The sequence below is a fragment of the Panthera leo genome, chromosome B3, assembly GCF_018350215.1.
Source record: "Panthera leo isolate Ple1 chromosome B3, P.leo_Ple1_pat1.1, whole genome shotgun sequence".
NCBI lineage: Eukaryota > Metazoa > Chordata > Mammalia > Carnivora > Felidae > Panthera > Panthera leo.
In genome coordinates this window covers 10,231,736-10,258,751 of record NC_056684.1, presented here as the reverse complement: position 1 = coordinate 10,258,751, position 27,016 = coordinate 10,231,736, and the positions used below count along the sequence as shown (strand labels likewise).

At 43.1% G+C, this 27,016-nt stretch overlaps 1 protein-coding gene across 5 annotated transcripts in view; it reads right to left on the bottom strand.

The window, feature by feature from the left end:
* Nucleotides 1-15,055: 15,055 nt before the first annotated feature.
* The window catches only part of SV2B (synaptic vesicle glycoprotein 2B), a 215,436-nt gene continuing 203,475 nt past the window's right edge, over nt 15,056-27,016 (bottom strand). The window contains exons 11-15 of one of the 5 annotated variants that reach the window (XR_006203349.1): nt 25,260-25,460; nt 20,657-20,816; nt 17,650-18,008; nt 16,779-16,848; nt 15,056-16,506 (exon numbers count right to left, since the gene is read on the bottom strand). Coding sequence is in view for 1 of the 5 variants with exons in the window: in XM_042941075.1 (XP_042797009.1) it covers nt 17,825-18,008; nt 20,657-20,816; nt 25,260-25,460 (545 nt within the window). In the remaining 4 variants the exon portion in view is untranslated. Of the gene's footprint in view, nt 18,009-20,656; nt 20,817-25,259; nt 25,461-27,016 lie in introns of all 5 variants that reach the window. The other 4 variants (XR_006203348.1, XR_006203347.1, XR_006203350.1 and 1 more) reach the window with 4 other exon arrangements.

Sequence of the window (27,016 nt, the reverse complement as noted above, 5' to 3'; positions counted from 1 at the left end):
CTCTCTCTCTCTCAATTTCTGGCCTCTTTGATTGCCTTCTTTTATAGCTTCTGTTGATGTGGCCAAATGAAGTTTCCTGTCGCTATTTTGTAAACATCTCAGTTAACATCTGAACATAAAACTAAGCTCCGTTTTCTCCACAGAATCTTCATTTTCCTTTTCTCTTTAAGTGAGTCCTAAGTCCAGATTTCAGATTTCCCTCCACATTACACTTACAGGTCACCTGCTGCTTCTTCCTTCAGCAGAAGCCACCGTGAGGAGCAAGCAAAGCACATCCCACGAAGTGTCTCAAAATGAAACATATCTAACAGTACATGCGTTTTCTTCCTTGCATCCTACCAAGAGTCACCCTCGGAAAATTCTATTTCTGTGCTTTCCTTTGTAAGCATTCCCTAGAGGACATTGTTCTCACTGTAGAGAGTCAAAACTTGGAAGGACGTTACAGTCATTTCGCCACCTCTTCCATTTTTTTTTAATTTTTAATATTTATTTTTAAGAGAGAGAAAGAGAGTGGGGGGGGGGGGGGGAAGAGGATCCGAAGTGGGCTCTGGGCCGACAGCAGAGAGCCCAGTGTGGGGCTCCAACTCATGAACCTTGGGATCATGACCTGGGCCGAAGTCGGATGCTCAATTGACTGAGCCACCCAGGGGCCTCTCCACCTCTTCTATTTTAAAGATGAGGGGATTGGGATTAAGCACCCAGCCCAGAACCTCACAGCCTTTCCCTCCATCACATAAGTTAGGACTAGAACCAAGAACCTCTGGGCTCCCAAACTGAACTTCTCCTAGTGTATCTGACCACCTTTCCATGGATCAGTTGTGCTGGAAAGATGTGCTCCCACGAGCTCAGTTAGGGCAATGCCTATATGTGTTTAAATATGAGTTAATGTCGGGGCCACCTCCCATACGCGGAAGAGTTCAATTTTTGAGTAGATACATTGTGAATAGAGAAAGCACCACTCACTTCTGCATTCTCATTTATAACATTTACCTTCACAAATTCCCAGGCACACGCAGAGGTTTTGCCCATATAAAACCCCAGCAGCTGCAAATGGGGAAGGACCCCTGAAATAAGCACGGGTTAAATGCCAGCCATCTGCTAGGATGGTTCTAGGGGTTTCCACAGGAGCATTTAATAAATGTTAGCTGAATCTGATCTAGATAATTCCCCCACCAAGATTAAGAAAGTCCTTCTGTGTGAGGCTGGAGTATATTATACGTGGTTGAAAACCACCCTGGGCTCTCCAGCAAATGTGTTCTGGAATCATGTCTACATTTGGATGCACCCTAAAGAACAGAGGGGAAATAAGCAATGTTTTGCAAAGGCTGTCTCATTCCACTTGACAGAGACTGGGAGGAAAGGCTAACCAACCCTGGAGTATAATGCATCTTCAAGGTAGTTACTGCCCTCTAGTGTTACAGGAATAGAGCAAAAAGTGTACCTGGCAGAACCTAAATCCAACTCCATAGTTTTTGAATTCATGGTAAGTCTCAGCAGCCTTAGGAGGTCCTTGGAAAACACTGCTGGAAACGGATGCCTCACTGGGGTTGGCCAGTTGTGGCTCCCAGGGTGTGCACACAGCCAGTTAACACTAGTATTTCCATATGCCTGAAATACTAAAATGCATCTATACTGGTTGGCAAAAAGCCACTACCCTATGCCCCCTGGCCCCCCACCACCAGCCCAGAACCAGGACCCTCCCTTGGACCCCTCCCCCCAGAGCTCCCCACCGCCCAATAACTGAAGCTTTAATGTTTGCCAAAGCAAGGGACCTCCAAGACCCTGATCCAGTGCTATGGGTGCAGTGTTAGGCCAGTGTTTGAATCGACCCAGTGATTAAATATTACAAATGTGACACTTAATTGCCTCTCACCATTCAACTATCATGTTTCTTCATCTGTCCATCCATAATTAAGTGAGGAGGGTCCTATTAAAAAATCACCATCCTGTGGAATTCTCAGAACTGAAGATGGCATTCAATTTGGTTACTATTGTCCTGGTGGCTTGGAAACACCTGTAGCCAATGACTAATCTACACCCCGGCTTCTTTGGGAGGAACTCAGGGGAATGATTACACTGTTCTATATGCCTGGTGACGAGGGGCCAGACCTTAGCCTCACCTCTGAATCACTCTTTGGACTTTGCTGAGTTACTTTGTCTTTCTACATTTCAGGCCCCCATCTCTAAAGTGGGGGGGGGGGGGGGGAACAATACCTATATCATTAGGTGATTATGATAATTAAAGGAGGTAATCTGTATCACAGCCCTTGTCACACAGTAAGTTTTTAAGAAGTGTTTGCTAATATGTGGATTGCAAAGTATTAAACGTTAAAATTTTAGTCACCAGTCACCAAACCAACTATTTCTACTACTTCAATATTTTAAAGAACCAAAAAACTTAGGTCATCAGGGCAATTCCACTTTCCAGGCACAGTCAGATGGAAAACACTTAAGGAAGGACAGAGGGGAAACTAAGGGGTGGAAAATAGGGAAACAACAATTGGTTCTGGTTAGTCCACACTCGTGGTGTGAGCTCAGTCACCAAGTGGGTGTGTTCACTGCACGTGACATTATTGACAGATGTAGCCAAACAGCTCTAGATGGACATATGGCAAGGGGTTGTTCAGCCATTTGTCAAGTTGTTGCAACCCAGGTAATGGGTCCCTCTGCACCTGCAGACTTCCTTTTCACAGTTCACAGAATGTGGGTCTGTCCACCTCGTGGCCATGGAACTGAGGACTGGTCAGTATGACACAGGACTATGAAACATAACTGACTTCTGGTCATCTCAACTTGAAGATGCTTGACAGAAAAATGGCGGGCTTCCAGAGAAACATCTCCTTCCTCCACTGGCTGTGTGTCAGCATACTTCATCAACAGTGATGGTATTACCAATACCTTCTATCCTACAAAGTATTCTTTACAAACCTGAGAGCATGCCACAGGACCCCATGAATACCTGGCGAGATGGCCTTTAACTTTTTCCCAAACACCACTGTTCTAGGAGCAAGACTCTACACTGACAGGCTAGAAAACATGTCCCATCCAAAGAACTGAGATAGCCACGTTTGTAACAGTGGCTATAAAACAATTCAACACTGCTGGCCAAACATTCAGGGACGACCATGAACGGTCACCCGTATCTGGATACTTTTAACCTCTCCCCCAAAACGGTATGTCTCTTCACTCTCTTCCCAAAAGAGAATAAAAATTCTTAATCCCCCAGCATTGCTCTTGGGAACCTACAGTTTGGACTTCCCAAATAGAAAAGAAAAATGATACACAGGCATAAATCGGTATGGAAAGATGGACCAGTAAACTTTAAGAAGAGCTCTTCCTAATATCTCACATCTCACCTGTTGTATCTCCCTAACCTATCACATCAAGAACAGAGAAGGGAGAACAAAAGATACAGACACTCCCTTAATCTCTTAGGTTTGAGGACCTCCAGGATTCAAATGGACCAAAAAGCTGAGGCCAAATCTCATGCAGAAAAACAACCTTAAATTCTCCTCCATTTCTGAAACCGGAAATGCACAGATCAGCTCTTTTAACATTCGACCCCATTTGAAATGTAGCCTAATTGACAAATCTGTGTTTAACTACTTAATGTTTCACATTTATAAATTTTGAAATATCTTTTAGATTTTAACCCTTATGTGAAAATAGCCCAAATAAAAACTGGCCAATCCATGGCATGTAGATTAATCAGTACGAGTTTTCACATCTAGATGCTATGGGAGGTATTTTGTTTTGTTTTGTCTTGATACACCACAAATTCCTCCATCTTCCCCCAAATATAATTTTTTAAATGTTGAGCTCTTAAGGTGCCTGGGTGGCTCAGTCAGTTGAACCTCTCACTCTTGATTTCAGCTCAGGCCATGATCTCACAGTTTGTGAGTTCAAGCCCTGCATCGGGCTCTGTGCTAAGACCATGGAACCGGCTTGGCCTTCTGTCCCCCCTTCTCTCTGCCCCTCCCCACTTGTGTTTCCCCTCCCATTCTCTCTCTCTTTCTCTCTGTCTCTCGTACAAAGACTGGCAAATCAGCTAACAGCAATCCACTCCAAACATCTGTTAAACGTGGGTTTCTTTGCCTCCAACTGGCCAATTCCAAATTGAAAAGAAACACATTTTACAAAACACGTTTTAAAGTCTAATTTTATCTCTTTCAAATATTTTTGAGGTCGATAGAATTTGCTTTGTAATTTTCTGGGAGAAACATGTTAATAAACAAGAGTCACTTATAATATGTTCGTCTATTGCTTACGTCTATTGCTTACTTGTTTTTCTAAGCATTTTTGAAAACATTCTTTTGTGATACAGTCCAAAGTCTAATTTTCCTGCAAAGACATTGTTATGGGTCTTTTGTTCATGCCCTAATGAAATCACATAGGCTGACTTTGACAAATTGGAATCACTGAGATTATTTAATGTATATAAGAAGAGGAGGACAGGACAGTGGGTTTGAGTGACACTTACTGATTAAACAGACCTCGCTTCCCAGCAAAATTACCCAGTGTGGTGACCACATTAACTTGGGTAGAGGATAGTCCCTTTCTGAAGGAATACATATTTATGGTCTCTGAAATTTTAAAATCATCTAAGCCAGCAGGCCCAGAGGTGTTTGGACAGAAAAGTATGTGTTTTAGGTGAAGTGACAAGGACTCTCTGTCCCCCGGCTCATGGCTCAAAGCTTCCAAACCTTCCAGAGGATGTATTATAGTCCCGGTAAGCAGAATTCCTCTTCATTCTGTAATCAGCAATAATGCAACTTTTATTTCTCCACTTCCCCTTTGTGGACAGCTCTAGTCTGTTTCATTTCATTCTTAATCTTCCTAGAATCTTTGGTTTTTTGTGTGTCTTGCATCCATGAATATAGCCAGACCAACCCTAGACCATCCTACACACCTAGAAAACTGATTGGAGGATTAATACAACAATCTGCACAACCTGAACCACAGAATTCAGCAGGTTCGCGGCGCAGAGAGGTGAACTTGGGGAGAGAGAAGCCAGCGGTGGGCAGGGAGCTGCTTTGGCATGCGGAGAGAAAGGACGGAGACCAGGGTGGGGGGGCAGGGAATGCGGGAAAAGCACCCCCTCCCCAAAACCAGCTGGAGAGAAAGTGGAAAACTGGAAACATCAGCAGGCACTAAACTAAAAAGGGAGAAAGGAGAGGGTTTAAATTCTATTAAGACTGTAAACAAGGGGAACACAAAGGCTGCAAGCCCGCAGCTAGGTACCTGGTGTTGCTCTGGTGGGAAGAGCAAATCCCCAGGAGCAGAGTGGGATCCGGGAGGTTCTCGGGCCACACGGGGAAAAGCGGTTCCACTGCCGGAAGGACATTCGGTAGAGACTGTTGAAGCCACGTGGTCCCGGCAGACCCCAGAAAACGGCCACATTCGCTGGTGCTGGAACAAGGTCATTAAGGGTGGAGCCTGGTGCCAGGCGTGTGTTGTGATTTTCCAGAATCCCTGAGACGGTGCTGCTACACTATCTCTCGAACTTTTTCTGGGGCGGGCTGGCACCTGGCCGCAGTCTCGGGGCACCGGCAGCAGCAGGGTCCGGCAGGCATTCCTGGGTGCAGCCGACATTCGGCCATTGCTCGGTGAGACCCTCCCGCAGAGGGGCGGACCGGGTCAAAGCCGCAGTCCTTCGGAAGTAAGGGGCCGGGGAAAACAGCCACGTCTGAGACAAAACTCGGGAGAGAGGTACGGCCTGGGGCCTGGTCACGGAGAGGGAAAAAGCGAGGAGTGGACTAAAGCTGAAGACAGAGGAGGAGCGCGCGACTGCTGACCCGGGAGAACAGACCAGGTGGCTGGGTGGAGGCATTTTCACCGCTCCAGCGCATGTGCATACGCTTACGCACACGCACCTAAGAGCGCGGCAACACTCCGCCCCAGTAGGCTAGCAGCGCCATCTAGTGGAGAGTGGAGCTGTTACACTGAGCCCCGCCCAACCGGGCCGACTTCACTCTTGAAGAACACAAGTCTCACCGCCGGCTTAGTTTATGGACCATAAAGAGCTACGTACACTGACTTCTAGGGGAAAATGAAGCAATTTCAGTCCTACTTCAATCTGTTAGCAGGTTCATCTATTCAATTTTCTTTCTTTTTTTTTCTATTTTCTTTTTCTCTTTTACAATTCTTTTCTTTTTCTTGAATACAGAAAGAGAAAAAATTCATTTTTATTTTCAATTTTTATTAAAACTATTTTTCTTTCATTTTTATTACTATATTTTTTACTTTTGTGTAAATTTTTTCAAATTCTATTTTACTTCCATCATTTTATTTTAGTCTACTTCAGTGCATTCACCTTTTCAAATTTTCAATTTCCTTTTTTTCTTTTTCTTTTTTTCTCTTTTTCATTTCTTTTCTTTTTCTTGAATGCAGAAAGAGAAAAACTTCATTTTTACTTTCAATTTCTATTAAAAATATTTTTTTTTTTTTTTCAACGTTTATTTATTTTTGGGACAGAGAGAGACAGAGCATGAACGGGGGAGGGGCAGAGAGAGAGGGAGACACAGAATCTGAAACAGGCTCCAGGCTCTGAGCCATCAGCCCAGAGCCTGATGCGGGGCTCGAACTCACGGACCGTGAGATCGTGACCTGGCTGAAGTCGGACGCTTAACCGACTGCGCCACCCAGGCGCCCCTCTATTAAAAATATTTTTATTTAATTTTTATTACTATATTTTTTGCTTTTATGTAAATTTTTTCAAATTCTATTTTACTTCCATCATTTCATTTTAGTCTACTACAGTGTATTCACTTTTTTCAAATTTTCAAATGATTTCTTTTTTCTTTTTTCTTTTTTATCTTTTTTCTCATTTTCATTTCTTTTCTTTTTTCTTAAATGCAGAAAAATAAAAAAATCATATTTATTTTTAATTTTTATTAAAAATAGTTTTCTTTAATTTTTTTCTACTATAGTCTTTACTTTTGTGTAAATTTTTTCAAATTCTATTTTACCCTCATCATCTCATTTTAGTCTACTTCAGTGAATTCATTTTTTCAAATTCTCAAACGGTTTCCTTTTTTTTTCCTTCCCCCCTTCTTTTTCTCTACTCTGTCAAACCACTTTCAACACCCAGAACAAAACACACCTAGGATCTAGCATCATCTATTCGATTTGTGTGTGTGTGTTTAATTTTTAATTTTAATATTTTTAAAATTATAACTTTTTTAATTTCAATTTTTCTACCTCACTAATTCCTTTTCTCCCTTCAAAATTACAAAACGAAGGAATTAACCCCAAAAGAAAGAGCGCGAAGAAACGACAGCCAGGGACTTAACCAACACAGATACAGGCAAGATGTCTGAACCAGAATTTAGAATCACAATAATAAGAATACTACCTGGAGTCAAAAATAGACTAGAATCCCTTTCTGTGGAGATAAAAGAAGTCAAAACTAGTCCGGATGAAATAAAAAAAGCTATAACAGAGCTGCACTCACGATGGATGCCGCAGCAGCAAGGAAGGTTGAGGCAGAACAGAGAATCAGCAACACAGAGGACAAACTTATGGAGAATAATGAAGCAGAAAAAAGAGGGAGATGAAGGCAAAAGAGCACGATTTAAGAATTAGAGAAATCAGGGACTCATTAAAAATGAACAACATCAGAATCATAGGGGTCCCAGAAGAGGAAGAGAGAGAGAAATAGGGGTAGAAGGGTTATGTGAGCATATCATAGCGGAAAACTTTCCTAACCTGGGGAAAGACACAGACATCAAAATCCAGGAGGCACAGAGGACCCCCATTAGATTCAACAAAAACCAGCCATCAACAAGGCATATCATAGTCAAATTCACAAAATACTCAGGCAAGGAGAGAATCATGAAAGCAGCAAGGGGAAAAAAGTCCCTAACCTACAAGGGAAGACAGATCAGGTTTGCAGCAGACTTATCCACAGAAACATGGCAGGCCAGAAAGGAGTGGTGGGATATATTCAGTGTGCTGAATCAGAAAAATATGTAGCCAAGAATCCTTTATCCAGCAAGGCTGTCATTCAAAATAGAAGGAGAGATTAAAAAGTTTCCCAGACAAACAAAAATTAAAGGAGTTTGTGACCACTAAACCAGCCCTGCAAGAAATTTTAAGGAGGACTCTCTGAGGGGAGAAAAGATGAAAAAAAAATTATACACACACACACACACACACACACACACACACACACACACACATATATAAAGTAACAAAGATTAGAAAGGACCAGAGAACACCACCTGAAACTCCAAATCTACAAGCATCATGATGGCAATAAATTCATATCTTTCAGCACTCACTCTAAATGTCAATGGATTCAATGCTCCAATAAAAAGACATAGGGTAACAGAGTGGATAAGAAAACAAGATCCATCTATATGCTGTTTACAAGAGACCCACTTGAGACCTAAAGACACCTTCAGATTGAAAATAAGGGGATGGAGAACCATCTATCATGCTAATGGTCAACAAAAGAAAGCCAGAGTAGCCATACTTATATCAGACAATCAAGACTTTAAAATAAAAACTTATCAAGAGATGCAGAAGGGCATTATATCATAATCAAGGGGTATATTCACCAAGAAAACCTAACATTGTAAACATTTATGCAACAAATGTGAGAGCACCCAAATATATAAACCAATTAATCACAAACATAAAGAAACTCATTGATAGTAATAACATAATAGTAAGAGACTTCAACACCCCACTCACAACAATGGACAGATCATCTAATCAAAAAATCAACAAGGAAACAAAGGCTTTGAATGACACACTGGACCAGATGGACTTAACAGATATATTCAGAACATTTCATCCTAAAGCAGCAGAATACACATTCTTTTCCAGTTCACATGGAACATTCTCCAGAATAGACCATCTACTGGGACACAAATCAGCCTAAGTAAGTACAAAAAGATCGAGATCATACTGTGCATAGTTTCAGACCACAACGCTATGAAACTTGAAATCAACCACAATAAAAAATTTGGAAAGGTAACAAATACTTGGAGACTGAAGAACATCCTACTAAAGAATGAATGGGCTAACCAAGAAGTTAAAGAGGAAATTAAAAAGTATATGGAAGCCGATGAAAATGATAACACCACAACCCAAAACCTCTGGGACACAGCAAAGGCAGTCATAAGAGGAAAGTATATAGCAATCCAGGCCTTCCTAAAGAAGGAAGAAAGATCTCAGATACACAACCTAACCTTATGCCTTAAGGAACTGGAAAAGGAACAGCAAATAAAACCCAAAACCAGCAGAAGACAGGAAATAATAAAGATTAGAGCAGAAATTAATGCTATAGAAACCAAAAAAACAAAAAAACAAAAAACAAAAAAACAGTAGAACAGATCAATAAAACCAGGAGCTGGTTCTTTGAAAGAATTAACAAAATTGATAAACCACTGGCCAGTTTGATCAAAAAGAAAAAGGAAAGGACCCAAATAAATAAAATCAACAATGAAAGAGGAGAGATCACAACCAACACAACAGAAATAAAAACAATAAGAGGATAGTATGAGCAAGTATATGCCAATAAAATGGGTACCATCTGGAAGAAATGGACAAATTCCTAGAAACATATACACTATCAAAACTGAAACAGGAAGAAATAGAAAATTTGAACAGACCCATAACCATTAAGGAAATCAAATTAGTAATCAAAAATCTGCCAAAAAACAACAGTCCAGGGCCAGATGGGTTTCCAGGGGAATTCTACCAAACACTTAAGGAAGAGTTAACACCTATTCTCTTGAAACTGTTCCAAAAAATAGAAATGGAAGGAAAACTTCCAAACTCTTTCTATGAAGCCAGCATTACCTTGATTCCAAAACCAGACAGAGACCCCACTAAAAAGGAGAACTATAGACCAATTTCCCTGATGAACATGGATGCAAAAATCCTCAACAAGATATTAGCCAACCAGATCCAATAATACATTTCAAAACTTATTCATCATAACCAAGTTGGATTTACACCTGGGATGCAGGGCTGGTTCAATATCCGCAAAACAATGAACATGATTCATCATATCAATACAAGAAAGGACAAGAACTATATGATCCTCTCAATAGATTCAGAGAAAACATTTGACAAAATTCAGCATCCTTTCTTGATAAAAACCATCAAGAAAGTAGGGATAGAAGGAGCATACCTTGAGATCATAAAAGCCATATATGAATGACCCAATGCTAATATCATCCTCAATGGGGAAAAACTGAGAGCTTTCCCCCTAAGGTCAGGAACAAGACAGAAATGTCCACTGTCACCACTGTTATTCAACATAGTATTGGAAGTCTTAGCCTCTGCAATCAGACAACACAAAGAAATAAAAGGCATCCAAATCGGCCAGGAGGAGGTCAAACTTTCACTCTTCGCAGATGACATGATAATCTATATGGAAACCCAAAAGATTCCACCAAAAAACTGCTAGAATTGATTCATGAATTCAGCAAAGTTGCAGGATATAAAATCTACGCACAGAAATCGGTTGCATTCCTATACACCAACAATGCAGCGATAGAAAGAGGAATCAAGGAATCGATCCCATTTACAATTGCACAAAAAAACCATAAAATACCTACGAATAATCTAACCAAAGAGGTGAAAAATCTATACACTGAAAACTATAGAAAGCTTATTAAAGAAATTGAAGAAGTCACAAAAAATTGGAAAAATATTCCATGCTCCTGGATAGGAAGAACAAATATTGTTAAAATGTCAATACTACCCAAAGCAGTCTACATATTCAATGCAATCCCTATCAAAGTAACACCAGCATTCTTCACAGAGCTAGAACAAATAATCCTAAAATTTGTATGGAACCAGAAAAGACCCCAAATAGCTAAAGCAATCTTGAAAAAGAAAACCAAAGCTGGAGGCATCACAATCCCAGACTTCAAGCTAAACTAAAAAGCTATAATCATCAAGACAGTATGGTACTGGCCCAAGAACAGACACTCAGATCAATGGAACAGAATAGAGAACTCAGAAATGGACCCACAAACGTATGGCCAACTAATCTTTGACAAAGCAGGAAAGAATATCCAGTGGAATAAAGACAGTCTCTTCAGCAAGTGCTGGGAAAACTGGACAGCGACATGCAGAAGAATGAACCTGGACCACTTTCTTACACCATACACAAAAATAAACTCAAAATGGATGAAACACCTCAATGTAAGATGGGAAGCCATCAAAATCCTCCAGGAGAAAGCAGGCAAAAACCTCTTTGATCTTGGCCACAACAACTTCTTACTGAACACATCTCCGGAGGCAAGGGAAACAAAAGCAAAAATGAACTACTGGGACCTCATCCAAATAAAAAGCTTCTGCACAGTGAAGTAAACAATAAGCAAAACTAAAAGGCAACCGACAGAATGGGAGAAGATATTTGCAAATGACATATCAGATAAAAGGTTAGTATCCAAAATCTATACAGAACTTATCAAACTCAACACCCAAAAAAACAAATAATCCAGTGAAGAAATGGGCAAAAGACATGAATAGACACTTCTCCAAAGAAGACATCCAGATGGCCAACCGACACATGAAAAAATGTTCAACATCATTCATCATCGGGGAAATACAAATCAAAACCACAATGAGATACCACCTTATACCTGTCAGGGTGGCTAACATTAACAACTCAGGCAACAACAGATGTTGGTGAGGATGTGGAGAAAGAGGATCCCTTTTGCATTGTTGGTAGGAATGCAAGCTGGTGCAGCCGCTCTGGAAAACAGTATGGAGGTTCCTCAAAAAACTAAAAAGAGAACTACCCTACGATCCAGCAATTGCACTACTAGGTATTTATCCAAGGGATATAGGCGTGCTGTTTCGAAGGGACACATGCACCCCCATGTTTATAGCAGCACTATCCACAATAGCCAAAGTATGGAAAGAGCCCAAATGTCCGTTGATGGATGAATGGATAAAGAAAATGTGATACACACACACACACACAACACACACACACACACACACACAATGGAGTATTACTCGTCAATCAAAAAGAATGAAATCTTGCCATTTGCAACTATGTGGGTGGAACTGGAGGGTATTATGCTAAGTGAAATTAGAGAAAGACAAAAATCACATGACTTCACTCATGAGGACTTTAAGAGACAAACAGATGAACATAAGGGAAGGGAAGCAAAAATAATATAAAAACAGGGAGGGGGACAAAACATAAGAGACTCTTAAATATGGAGAACAAACAAAGGGTTGCTGGAGGGTTGTGGGAGGGGGGATGGGCTAAATGGGGAAGGGGCATTAAGGAATCTACTCCTGAAATCATTGTTGCACTATATGCTAACTAATTTGGATGTAAATTTTAAAAAATAAAATTAAAAAAAAATCTTCTTAGAATCCTCATTGCTGCCACCAAAACCATGCATAGAAATTTCCTCCCCGCAAAAAATAAAAAAATAAAAATAAAAAATTCTCCACCTTCCCCCATACTCTGCTAATTAATCAATATGTGCTATAAGCTTGCCTCATATGCAAAAGCTCTGTGGGATTTATTTCCAAGCTGTTCCTATGGCTGCACCTGAACACAACATAGCTACCCACAAAAGCATAAAGCTTGGGATGGGGATGAGGGGTTGGGGGGACCACCTAAAGGTCGGGACCTGGTATACCACGGGACACACAAGAGCCATTCTGTAAATACATGTTGAATGAGGTCTAAGTGAAGGACTTTATCCCACTCCGCCTTTTTCTTATCTAAAGGAAAAATCGCTTCACTTTTTCAAGAGACATTTCCAAACCAAGTTCAGGCTGACTGTCAGCAGGTCAGGTTCACACCTAGGTACGTCTTTATTACTGCCTGTTCACCCCTACATAGAAGAAAGCTTTTAGTAGAGTACCAATAGAAGGTCTAATGGATTAGAATGTGCCGCAAATTTTTTAAAAATCTGTTTAAAAAGGGGGTGCCTGGGTAGCTCAGTTGGTTAAGCATCTGACTTTCACTCAGGTCATGATCTGAGGGTTTGTGGGTTCGAGCCCCGCATTGGGCTCTGTGCTGACAGCTAGGAGCCTGGAGCCTGCTTCAGATTCTGTGTTTCCCTCTCTCTCTCTCTGCCCCTCCACCACTTGTTGTCTGTCTGTCTGTCTCTCTCTCTCTCTCTCAAAAATAAATAAACATTAAAAAAATTTAGAATGTGCCACAAATATATTTGTGTCTGTAAAAATCATTACCTTATGGAAAGAGTCAAAACAGAGCTCATCAACCCCAGGTGAAATGGTGTCCACCCTCTCCTGAGCCTAGAAAATAGAGGCCTACAAACAGACATGGGCTCACAAGTTCAAGGCCTGAGTGAAACCAAGCAGTTTCCAGGGAAGGGAATATTTTCATTGATGCTCTTCAATTACTGATACACTGCCACTTATGGACTGTCTCTGAACTTTAAGGAAGATGATGATCATTTTTCATGAGCTGCTAGTTTTTGTGAGTTTCTGGTTGGGCTGGATTTAAATTACCAGGGTAATAGAGCTTCCCCAACAAATGTAATGGGCGGGTTTTCAGCACTGCTCAAAATACGGCCAAGGATGACACCATCCACATCACCTGGGAGTTGTTAAAAATGTATAGTCTCCGTTCCCACCCCAGCTGAGGGTGGAGCCCAACAGTGTGAGGTCGAATGTCCCTCCAGGTGATTCTGATACACAGAAAAGTTCAAGAAGCATGAGCCACCCATCCTTTCTCCCCTCCTCCTTTAGTTTGGACAAAGTGTGGCAATGTTCCCAGGTAAATGGTAGATTTCCCAGCCTCCCCTACAATATTAAGGGAGGTCGATGAATATATATGTGGAAGCAACTGGAAGAAGCATCTAAGAGAATAGTTTCCAGGGACGCTGGCTTAGCTGGCAGGTGAGGTCCCTTTGCCCCTTGCCCTTTTGTCTGCTTCCTGCCTGAACTGTGGACATGAGCACCAGTCCTTCGACTGCCATCTTGGTCCCTGAGGCAGCCTCATGGAAAACTGCACTAAAAACTCAGAAGCCTAAAGGCAGGAGTCTTTTCCCAGTAACAAGATCACAAAGCAGCCATACCAGCCATGGCTTTCTTTCCTCCAGATTTCCTCAATCCAAGAGAGAAATAAAACTTTAACTTTTATAAATGTTTTCTACACCTGCTTGTGGGTTTTCACTTGTGTGTCATCAAAGGACCAACCATGGAAATGGAAACATGTTTCCAGGGACTACTGGGAGACTTGCCCATGAACCAATGTCCAGCTTGCATTCCTGGCCCCCATTCCTTCTTCCATGTACAACTATTTGTAAAGTCAATTAAGTAAAAACTGATTAAGCTCTGTAGAAAATGAGCAAGGGTGTTTGTTGTCTTTTCCCTTACCGGGTTTATAAAGATGAGAAAATAGCACACTCCTTGAAGAAAAGAGAAACAGGAAAAAACAAACAAACAATGGCATTCTGAAATCCACGGTTGACTGGTAAAAAAGTAAGAATCCTCTTACAAACAAAAGGTGTATTTTACTGATGATGAGATCATCGTGCTTTTTTTTTTTTTTATGGCCAACTGAATAACCATCTTGCCCACTTGTAAGTAGTAGGAGGCAGGAGGCAGGAACTATGACCAGAGTTTTCACGACTGGATTCCCAGGTGCCTGGCACAAGGTTTGGGCTCAGTAAGGATTTGTTGAATAAATGAAGAATGAGCGACTAGATGGATTAATAATACCAATCATTTCATACATATACTGATCCTTCCACTTATCACATGAGTTTTCGGTGAATGGTCTCGGTAAATGTTTGTCACATTGTCCCATTCCTCAAAGATTCGATGACTGAGAGATAACTCCAGAACTATAGACAGAACATCGCCATGGGCCTGGTAGCCCACTCCCAGCACTTCGTGTCACCTTGGTCACATCATTTGACCTTTGTGTTATACAAATTAAGAAAGCTGAAGGAAATGAGTCTCAGCGTGCCAACCCCAGCTGATCCCATCAATTTAGGAATCCAGAAGAAACCTTAGTGTCTGGAAATAACCTCTAGTCTCACTTCTTAAAGGTTTACAATGATTTTTATTATTATTTTTAATGAGCTAATACAAGGTCACGGGGAATCCTGGGGATGTGGTTATTTATGACCTCGGGTGCATGTGCTACTTCACAAATAGGCACACCCCTTTCACTAATTATTTCCAATAAAACAGAAGGTCAAAAATCAGCATCAGGAGATAACACAACACAGTGGAGGCTGTTAAAAGTAACTACTCCCAAAATGAGCATCATAAAATACATCATGAACTGGGAACAGTTTCGCTCAACGAAGGAGAGCTTCATCCTTCTACTCTCCACGGATTCCATCGGTAGTTTCTCCAGGTGGAATGCAAAATGAAAAAGAAGTGCCTGGCCAGATATGCTGTGCCTGATCCCTGCCCCCCACCCCCAATGACCTGCCACAGAGACTATTTTTAAAGACGCATTTATCTCAGCAGTAATGACTGCACTTGAGAAGTGGCCGGGTACCAGTGCCAGGCAATTCTTCAAGAGGAAAGGCTGCAGGGCATGGCTGCACCCTTTACAAAGGCTTACGTGATGGATGAGACGGGAATTGCCCTTGGTTGGTTAGGTGGTCAGTTGAAGGAGCCATAAACGTAATGCAGAAGTGACCCCAAATAATGGCAGCCACCTCAACACTTAAAAACAAATCAGATGTTAAATGTGCAAGATCCATTTTCACTAGAAATGCAGACGCTAACTACTTTCTAAATTTCTTAACCAGCAGCTGCTCATTAAATCGTATCCCATTGAAGAATAATGTTACAAGGGATGTGACCACCTCCAGTTTACAGTGGAAAGTATATTACAGCTATGTTACATGGGGCTTCTCATTATCAATGTAGCATTTACGTTAGGTAGCTCTTGTAAAACACTGAGAGAAACGTTAATCCACAATAGTATGTTTATATATTTGGGGGAATCAGGGTATCAAATCAGCGTTAAGATGTCTTCCTTCCCTGGGCAGGAAAAAAAGAATAGTGAAGAAAGAGGTAGGGGACAAGAGAAGCAGAGTAAACATTTTAACCATTAAAACTGATCTCAGTTCCAGGGTAGAAAGGTTTCATAATATTTACTCTTTCCTTCAGTTGACCTGTTTGTTACTCCAGAGAATAACAGAAAGATGGCCTGAAGCTATCGTGGGGCCCAAGCGTTTCTCTAAATCTGACAAAACACTCCATGCGGTCATCATTATCCTGTTTAAATTTTTGGAGATTTCTGGTAGGGAACATACGACATTTGCAGCACTGAGAACACTGGAAATCAACTTAAACAACAAGTTCTTGCAAACTGATACTCTCCTGGCCTCGGCCAGTTCACCCCCAGGGGCATGAGCTCATAGCTCACCGTCCTTCCATGCTAGACAGTTCTGGTGTCCAAAACGTTCCTTTCCTGTGTTGTCAAGACTTCAGTCTATTGCTGATCTTTGTCCAAAGCAGTATTTTCCTAGGTTCCCCACCCCGGTTCATGCTCCAAACGGGTCTCAGGAAAGAGTTCTGTTGGAACACGGAAGGGAAACATCTTTGACATCCACTACATTCCCTAATTCCCATGCCAGTGACATCTGTTTCAAAAGTCCTGAACCGGGACACGTAGCACAGATTTCTCCTGCCATGATAACAAACATGGATTGTGTTTTACAGTTGAAAGAAACAGAAAGAATTTACGCTTTGGAGAACTGTGGCTATACTTCCCTCCCTCAATCGCCCCTGTTGTCCGCTGCATTTTATTCTCGTCTCCAAAGGGAGGGCCAGAAACCCCTTCTCACACTGTTTCCGGGTGAGCAGCCACGTCAAATGCCGGGGCCCACGTTGGTGAACTTGAGTTTCACAAGTGATCTGTGTAAGAGAGAAAAGTATCTACTCCACCTACACGAAGAACAGCGCCTGGGTTAAATGAACTGTACAACGTGAGTTTGCCGAGTGCATCCTCCTGACAGCGAGTTAAATGGCTATAAGATATTGTGCTTGCATTTCATTCAATCAGACCCAATTTCCTGGGACCTCAAACACCAACTCCTCCCAAAATATGGCTAAAATTCTGGCAAATATCTGCAGATACCACTTCCGCAAATTAAATCCGAATATAGTTATGTACAAAGTTAGTTTACAGGATACCTAAGTCTCTTTGAATAGATCGAAGCAGGAATAAATAGCATCCTTAAATTTACTATTTGATCATCATGGGAAACTTAGGACACCTGGTGGGAGGTGAGTAGATTTCTATAGATATTGCTCAAATATTTGGTTTTCTATATTAGAGTATCTTCAATGCTATTGTGCCAATTTTCAAATGGAACATATGACTGGTGACACTTTTCAGTGCAAAAATATAAGTATCCTGTTTTTCAAGCCCACTATTTATATGACTCTAATTTCCTGGCAAGTCAGTTTGCTAGGTCATTGGGCTCCAAGGAACTTTACGGAGGAGGAGCTTAAATGTTTCTCACCCTCAAATTCATTCTGAAATGCAAATAAGTCCTCGCACCTCCCCATTGGGGAACACACACTCCTTGGTCAGCGTGTGCACCCCCTGGAAGGTGTTATCCCTCTTCCCCTGCTCTGGGCCGGGGAGACCTGAAGCCAAGAACACAGCTCTGGGATTGTAAAGGTGATTCAGGACACCCCCAAATCAGTCACCTGAGTTACAAGCATATTGACAGCTGAAATGGATCCTAAACTAGGAGTCCCAAAATCGACTTCTCCTCCTGAGTTCGCCAGACAGTGTCCTCTGGACAGTGACAGACAGGAAGCGTGGGCGCATCGAAGGTTCCTGGATAAGATTCTTCCAACATTTTCTTTTCCCAGACGGTGTTCACATCAGGACCTGTTCTCGGGTCTCTGGCAGTCGAAGAGCGATCAGGCCACCCCCGACAAGAGAGGCAGCAGCCAGAAGGATGGGGACCACTATGGTTATCCCAACAAAAGAAGCAAAGATGGTGTTTCCCAGGATGGCTCCAAATTTGCATAATCCATTGAGGATGCCAAAGGCCGTGGCCCTGTAAAAGAAGAAGAAAGTAAATCATCGTGAAAGTCAAACCAGACTTCCTTAGATGAGTGGGACCATGGGTCCTTTCTTTTCCTTGTTGTGAGAGAAGGTATAGTGAAGGTGTGGAAGGGAACTTTTTTCCTAAACAGGAAGAATTCTCATTTAAATCAAATGTGGAAATACAGAATAGCATAAAGATGCAAACTTATATAACTCCACCACTAAAAGGCGATCACCACTATTCACATCCTGCAGAGTTTCCTTAAAACTTCTTTCTCTTTTCTAATGTTATCTCTTTTTGAAATTGTCACAGGTAGTACATGCAAACCGTGAAACACTGAAACAAATGGAGAGAATGAGGCGGAAAGGATCAGCGTTCCTCCTTAATAACACCCAGACCCTCTTGTGGCAGACACTGCTGGGTGTGCCTAAATAGCATTTCTCCAAATATAGACTACATTTCCCAGACTCCCTTGCTGCAGAGTCTGGCCATGTGACTAAGTTTTAGCCAATGGGATGTAGGTGCAAGTGGCAGCTCCCGAGAAATTTCCTTAAGAGGTGTCGTGAGTGGCACTTTTTGCTCTCTTCCCTTCCATTTCTCTTCCTTCCTTCCTTCCCATTTCCTGGAATGGAGATGGTCTTCTCTTGGACCCTGGCAGAGCTCATGAAAGGGATAAAAAGAGCCTGCAGTGCCTGTTCTGGACTTCTACAGGAGAGAAAAAGGAAATGTCTGTCTTCCTAAGGCTGCATTTTTTTGAGATTTCTGTCACTCATGGCAAAGCCTAATCCTAATTATTATCCCTCAGTCACACTTCTGAGGGGTAACTATTATATATTTAAGTTTATTTATTTATTTATTTATTTATTTAGTAATCTTTACCCTCAACGTGGGGCTCAAACTCAAGACCCCGTGATCAAGAGCTGTGGGTTCCACTGACAGAGCCAGCCAGGTGCCCCCTGAGTGGTAACTGTTAGGAACCATCTACCCTTTCTTGGCTCCGTCTGTACACAGAGACTATATTCCCAGCATCGTCTTCCTTCACCTGAAGTAAAATAGTTCTTTTATTAATATATTTCATACCACAGGTTTATCAAGAAGGTACCTATATTTTTGTACCTTAAATTCTTTTTATAATTTTTAATCATTTTGTGGATAACTAGCCCCTCGGTCCCAATCTTCTGGTTTTCAGAAGTTTCTTGGGTATTTTCACATGCATATTTTTCCAAATGAAATTTCCAAAGTTGTCCCAAGTTTCCAGAGGGAGGGAGAAAATATCTCACTGAATTTTGAATGGACTCTTTGAAGTTAGAAGAAAACTAAAGAAGATTTGAGAGATTTGTAAGATTAAGTCTACTTAGAATTTCATAAGGTATATCTTAACATATATGTAAGTCTCCTGTTGTATCTCTCAGTAAAGCTGTGTGGTTTTTTCCACATACAGCCCAGGGAAGAACTGACCTCTGGTTGGTAGTGAAACCTAAGTGTTTCACTTTTCTTAACAAATTGATTCCTAGATATTTTATGATTTATTCTATTATTAAATGGAATTCAATTTTGTTTTTAAATGTGGTGATATATTTGTAAATTCCATATGCAGCTAAGTTACTTTTATTATTGACCACCTTATCAAATTATTTTATTGTTTATAGCAGTCTCTTTAGTTAATTGTCTTGAGTTTCATAGATGTAAAATCATATACTGTTGATATAATGATAATTTTTCCTCCTCTTATTTTTTGTAAAGCTTAGAAAGCTCTTTGGTTCAGGGGAGGGGGGCTCCAAATATGGGATGCTATCCATATTCCAACACTTCTGTCACCCATTTGGAGAATATCATTAAGATATTTTGCAGAATTTCATTCACCTGCCTTCCATATCACTTCACACTCCTTTTTTTTTTAATATGAAATTTATTGTCACATTGGTTTCCATCCAACACCCACTGCTCATCCCCACAGATGCCCTCCTCAATGCCCATCACCTTCCCTCCCCTCCCTCCCACCCCCCATCAACCCTCAGTTTATTCTCAGTTTTTAAGAGTCTCTTATGGTTTGGCTCCCCCTCTTCACACTCCTTTGTGACCACAGGACCACTTACCTGCTACCCTTCAAACTCACAACTCCTTCTCCATAACGAGAAATAACTGCTACGTAATGGCCTTGACCCTACGCCTTTAAACTAGGACTCTTCTCATATGGCTTGCACAAAATAAAAGTAAATGCTGGGCTTCCCTACCACGTTCTCTGCACATGCCCTAGACCATCATGCCTCATCCCTACCTTTATCTTCCCTTACTTCTCATCTACCTTTTGTTTACCTAGTTCCTCAACTTTGTCCCATATCTCCCAACAGAGGCCTATTCTCACCTCTCTTTGGATTGCATGACACATACGGTGTCACCCTCATTCCTCTCTCCTGAACATGGTTCGCACCTGTCCTTTGTATCTAGCCACCCACCCCACTCTATCAGGCTTTAGCCTGCTCATCTCCATGCCTCTGCTGGCCCCCCTACAGGAGAAACTCAACAGCTTAAGAGATGCTTTGCTCACAAAACACCCGGAAGATAAAGATGGCAGCGACAGAGGATCTTGGAACGGGTAGACCTCTGGCCACAGAAGTCCAAACAACTCCCAGAGGGAAGCCCAGGGAAGAACTGACCTCTGGTTGGTAGGATATAGTTCCACCGTGATCACATCCAGAGCATTCCAGGCTGCAATGCTGGTCCCACAGAACAGGCACTGCCAGCCAATCATCTCAGACTCGCTGTTGCCAAAAAACAGGAAGAAGCAGCAGACCGCGGAAATCAGCATGGAGCCACCTACAGGGGGAGGTCAAGGGCAGAAGAAAAAAATGAAGACAAGACTGTCACCCACCAGTCTTTCCCCTTCTCCCACCTTCACAGGTGCAGCCTGTGCAACAGGTCTATCTCTACACGGAGAAAGCACAGCTTGAGGCCCCAAACATGGTGCTCCAGTCATGGGAGCAGAGCCTTCTGCTTGGGTCATGTCACCAGAGTCAGCCCCCGAGAAGGATTTTGAAATCCTCATGCTGTGGTGCTGCCCAGCCCAGAATTACTGGGGATGAGCCAGAGGGGGCCCTAGTTGAAAATCTATGTCCCAGACATTGTTCTGGGTGCCTGAGATACATGAGTATCAAAACCACCTCGTGGAGCTTACCTGCTATTGAGAGCATAACCATCAATGGGCTGCCGAAGAAAACCTGAAAGGCCGGCTGTTAATTCTTCATTTATTCCCATCTCCGGCCCAGATATCTGACCTGCCCTTCTCAGCCCTGCCCTGTGCCCTGAGAAGCTACCCCCAGAGACTGCATACCTTGTCAGCTGGGAGCGGAGAGGGGTTGGAGTATTTCTTCCCAATTCCCATCCCATTTATAAGCCCCGTTTTGGTGATGGCTGCAGCCCCCCCCCCCCACAGGACTATGGTTCCTTCCAGGAGCCTCCCCCTTCATGGTTCCAGTTCTCACTGGGCTATTTTTTTCCCTGTAACCCTAGAGGCGGAAACTGCTGCCACTTCTGCTAGCATCCGGGTGCCTCATCTGCCTTATTTGTTCCCATAGCCCTGCCCACCCCTCTAAAAGTCACATCCCATCAATAAGGTCTCTTCACTAGAACTCTCTGGGGTGGCTTCTTTTTCCCACCAGCACTCTGGCTGATCCAGCTAATGATAAGAGGTCCCACTAAAAGAAGGCTTGTGTCAAACGCTGCCCAAATCCAACCCACCCAGCCCGGCCCAGAAGAGCTTGGGAAATGTGGAGTGGATGCACAGCATAGACCAGGGGTCTGGCTGGAAATGCGGTGAGAATGGTTAGCAGAAAGAAAGCAAGCCGCTTGCAAATTACCAGCTGGGAAACAGGCCAAGGTGCCCCACCAGGCAACCGGGGGTGGGGGGGAGGTGGGGGTGGGGAAGACAGGTCCTCCAGTTGCCAAGAAGCCATGTTGGGGGCCTGGTCTCACCAACAAGTGCCTCCTGGGGGGCCTCTGCCTGGAATCTCACACTCAGACCTGGAGCTGTGAAGATTGAGGCCAAACCCTACTGATGAGCGGAGACATGGTAAGCATCGCCTGGGTTCTGCTGATTCTGGGAAGGGGTAGGGCTGTGAGCAGGTCACCTTGCAATCTCTTTCCAAACAGCGAGGAAGGAGACAAACATCTCCTGGACCACCAGTGCCTTGAGAACCCTATCATCTAAACGCATGCCTCCCTCAAAGTGGCCAGCCATGGCACCTGGCTTACAATAAATGTTGACAGCTCTTTGTTGAATACAAAATATGACCGTCAAATGAATCAAGTGATAGTTGAGGAACTGGCCTCTCATCTATGTTAGGTAATCCTACCGTAGATCCCTGTGGCCTGCTATAGATCCTTGGTTAATTCTCATTTCACTTGTGATTGAGAGGCCTGAGTTCAAATCCCTGCTTCCCCTGCGTGACACTGAGCAAGTCTCATAACCTCTCTGTGCTGCCTCACTTTCCCCATCTGTAAAGTGTGGGCAAAAACAGTACCTACCTCGCAGGTTTATTTCGAGTGTTAAATAGGTTAATATTAACAAAATGCTTGGCACAAAGCCTGACCTATAATATGTGCTTCGTAAGTATTCGTTAAATGAACTTTCTAGTTTCTGTCTCTCTCTCCCAATAGATCATTTGCTCTGTGAGCATAAGGACAGTGTCTGTCTCAATTATCGCCGTGTTCTCATTGTCTACCGCACAGCCTGGCAGAGAGTATGCGCCGCATAAATTATTGCTTATTGAATGAATACACGAGGACTAACGGTCTCATCAGGAAAACTTGTACCCTTGTTAACAAGACGCTAGTTCAACACAGGAAACAGCACAGCATCGCAAACAGGACAAACTCTGCCCTCGCAGATTCTGCAGGGAATTTGAGGAAATAGCCATTTCCTTTCATGGAAAGGCTATTTCAAAACAGGTCACCCACACGCCATTGAGACATTTATTAAGCATCTACTGCTGCGCACTGATAATATCACAGTTGGTCCCCGGCATGCCAGGCTTTCTACTAAAGATCAAAGAAAGAACGGTCTGAGCTCTCAACAGAACCAGAGAAACAAAATACAGATGCTAATAAGAGAGTAGAACATAGGGGAGCCTGGGTGGCTCGGTTGGTGAAGCACCTGACTTCCGCCCAGGTCATGATCTCGTGGTTCATGGGTTCGAGCCCCGCACCGGGCTCTGTGCTGACAGCTCAGAGCCTGGAGTCTGACTCGAATTCTGTGTCTCCCTTTTTCTCTCTGCCCCTCCCCTGTTTGCACCCTCTCTATCTCTCGAAAATAAATAAACGTTTAATAAAATTTTTTTTAAATAAATAATTTTTTTTAAAAAAACGTGTAGAACATAAAGAATGAGAAATATTAGTTCCGGTTATCCAATTGGGGAGCATGCCAGAAATCAGTTTTGATCTGGGGTACATTCACAGTGCTAAGGAGAGCTTCAGTAGCGGTGAAGGGGATGTCTGCTCTCTCACTGTCCTGCCTTCTCCCCGGGGCCCAACCTTCCCGCTGTCTCCATTAGGGAACATGTGCCTGCTCTGGGCAGTGAGCCACGCCCCTGCACATGGGCACCCACCCCATTCCTCACAGGCCCTGCCTTCCCAAAGACGTCCCAGGCTACCCCAGGCCTCAACCTCAGAATTCACTATTCAGCCTGGGACTCAAGAGGCCAGTGGCAGAAGGGCAGAAATGTCACATGCCTATGCTCACGTGCCTTATCTCATTGGAGCAAACAGAGGTAGTACTTTGACAACTGTGTAATATAAGCTCGCAGAAGGAAAGGAAGGTGTGCAGACTCATAAAGAGAATGTTGGCCAAGATGGTCACCTGACTCCCAGCCACTGGTCTTATGCATGGTGTAGCCCCTTCCTCAGAAAAGCTTGGGCATTGCTGGAGTTAGCAAACACTGTCCTTCCCTCAGGGGACTCGGGTCTAACCAGTACACAGGAGACAGCTCAATCTTCCAGGCCTAGAGATGACCCTATCCTCACCACACACTTAAAAAGCTGAACTCATGTTGGGGCGCCTGGCGGGGGGCTCAGTCGGTCAAGCGTCTAACTCTCAGTTTCGGCTCAGGCCATGATCTCATGGTTCATGAGTTCAACTGACATCGGGCTCTGAGCTGACAGTGCAGAGCCTGCTTGGGATTCTCTCTCTCTCTGTCTCTCTCTGTCCCTCCCCAACTCCTGCTGTCTCTGTCTCTCTCAAAATAAACTTACAAAAAAAAAAAAGCTGAAATCACAGCCATGTCTTGTGCTTACCCTTCCAAATATCTATGCTCCTCTATAACAACAATATTCAATATGAGCCCAACATCAGGAAAAGATTCCCTTGCCAAGATCTACCTGATTGATTTGTTCTTCTCTGACAAAATGACTACGTGACTTATTTTCTTTGCCTTTGAACTTCACTGCTAGGGAGCTGGTATTAATTTTCCTGATCAGCTGCAACCCTAGAGCAGACCCTTCACGACATGTGAATCCGTGTGTTGTTCTGGTCCCCACCCTGGGCTGACAATATATATATTCTAATGTATGTTTTTCCTGGCCCTGGGTGTGTACTTTTTGGTTCTTGTTTCTGTAGCAAACTTCTGGGGATCCTGGTGCAGTGAAGCAAAATACATGAATGCTGCTACCATTTTTAAGGACCATCTGTGCACCAAGCACTGTGAGATCCTCTGGCGACACAATGTGCCAGCCAGTTACAGTTACCGATAAGGAAACTGAGGCCTGGAGAAATAAAGGAGCATTTCCAAAGTCAAATAAGCCTCAGGAGGACTCCAACACAATTCTGTCCATCTCCAAAGCCCAAGTGTTAACACTACTAAATAATAATAAGTAATGCAATTTATTTTAAAGCCTGCAAATGAATCGATGTTCATCTAAGAGCACTTTATATATTTTTCTGACAATAATCATACACAGTGGGTAGAGCGGATATATTTAATATCCTTACTGAAGTGCTAATACCATGACTATCAAAGAATCGCTCAGTCAGGAAATTAAAGAGGACTCCCTGACCTGGACCATGGGTCTCAAACTATCTCCGTGGAGTCCTGGGGTTTTGGAAACATGCCTGCCCCCTTGGCTCCTACACCAGCAGATGCCGTCTCATCTGTTTGGTTTCCAGTGGGAGATTTCTTCAAGGAAAAGAAAAAAAATCTGCTTCTTTATTATGCTTGAAAGCCACCGTCCTTACCTATTGGAGGAGAGGCGGCATGCCTGACTACTCACCGATCATCTTGAGTCTTCCAACTTTGTCCATGAGCAGAGCAGAAATGATGTTCCCAGGCAACACAGACAGACTGCCAAGGAAGCTGACGAGGTAAATCAGGAAGTCATTATCTTGCTCAAAGTCCATGTGGCAGCCTTCTTTCTGCTTCAGAAAGGTGCTGTTGATAAACCGGCAGTTGATGAACTTATGCTCGTAGAGGTCTGGGGAGAGAAGGAAACCTTTGGTTCGTGGCAAGTGGACGGGGGGCTGGGGAGAGATGGGGCAGAGGAAGGGATGAAGTCATGCCCCTTCCATGGGCAGACTGCCACAAGCCTCTGGGAATCAGACGGTCTCAAAGTCAAGGTGACATGTGGCCAGGTATGAATGAAGAGAGGAAACTCTAAAAATGTAAGGACGGCTTCAACTTCCTATAAGGAAAATGTAAGGAACACTCACTGAGAGACATGCCTGAATATGTCATCTCGCAGGCTACAGAACAGCCTGTTTCTATCAATGAGATGACACCAAGGTCCAAGGCTACCCAGCTTATAGGAAGCAGAAGACAAGAGTATTCCGTCCAGGGACGCCTGGGTGGCTCAGTTGGTTAAGTATCCGACTTTGGCTCAGGTCATGATCTCGTGGTCCGTGAGTTCAAGCCCCATGTCGGGCTCTGTGCTGACAGCTCAGAGCCTGGAGGCTGCTTCAGATTCTGTGCCTCCCTCTCTCTCTGCCCCTCCCCAGCTCGTCTTCTCTCTCTCTCTCTCTCAAAAATAAATAAACATTAAAAAAATTTTTAAAAAGAGAGAGAATTAGGTCCAGAGCCCATGCAGAAACCTGAACATTCTTCAAAAGAAAAACCATCTGCTCAGTGGTGTCCAGGATGGGAAGCAGGGGGTGGTGAATATGGAGAGCACAGAGGATTTTAGGGCAGTAAAAATACTCTATATGGCATGGTAATGATGAATATATGCCATCATCCATTTGTCCAAGCCCATAAAATGCTAAACACCAAGAGTGATCCCTACAGTCAACTCTGGACTTGAGATGATCCTGATATACCAGTACAGGTTCATCGATGGTAACAAATGCACCCTTCTAGTAGGGGGATGTTGATAATCGGGGAGGGGGGTGGGGCAGGAGTTACATGGAAATCTCTGTACCTTCTTTCTAATTTCATTGTAAACCTAAATCATGTCCAAAAACATAGTCTTTAAAAAGTATAAACCATTTGCTTTAAAACTAGTTCCCAAGTCTTCCGGCACCTTCTACCACCAACTGTTCTTGCAGAAAGATCGCCTACGTGGGCTCTCAGGAAACCTGGCTTTCAGGAACCGGCCCTGCTGTTGACCCTCTTTAACCTTCCCAAACTCCCTCCTACAAAATTAGAAAATTACACCTGATTATCTCCATCACTTCCCAGCCCACCGACATTTCATGACTACAGGTGTTCTCAGAAATCCCCATGTAAGAGGATGCAAACAAGGAGGCAACACTAAAGCTTGAAAGAAGAGGGGCACATTGTGGTTCAGTTGATTAAGTGTCCAACTCTTGTTTCAAACCAGGTCATGATCTCACGGTTCATGAGCTCAAGCCCCGCATTGGGCGCTGTGCTGACAGGGCAGAGCCTGCTTGGGATTCTCTCTCTTTCCCTCTCTCTCTCTGCTGCTCCCCTGATTGTGCTCATGCTCTCTCTCTCTCTCTCTCTCTCTCTCTCTTTCTCTCAAAACAAATAAATAAACTTAAAAAAGTTTCTTCTTGAAAGAAGAAACTAAAAGAT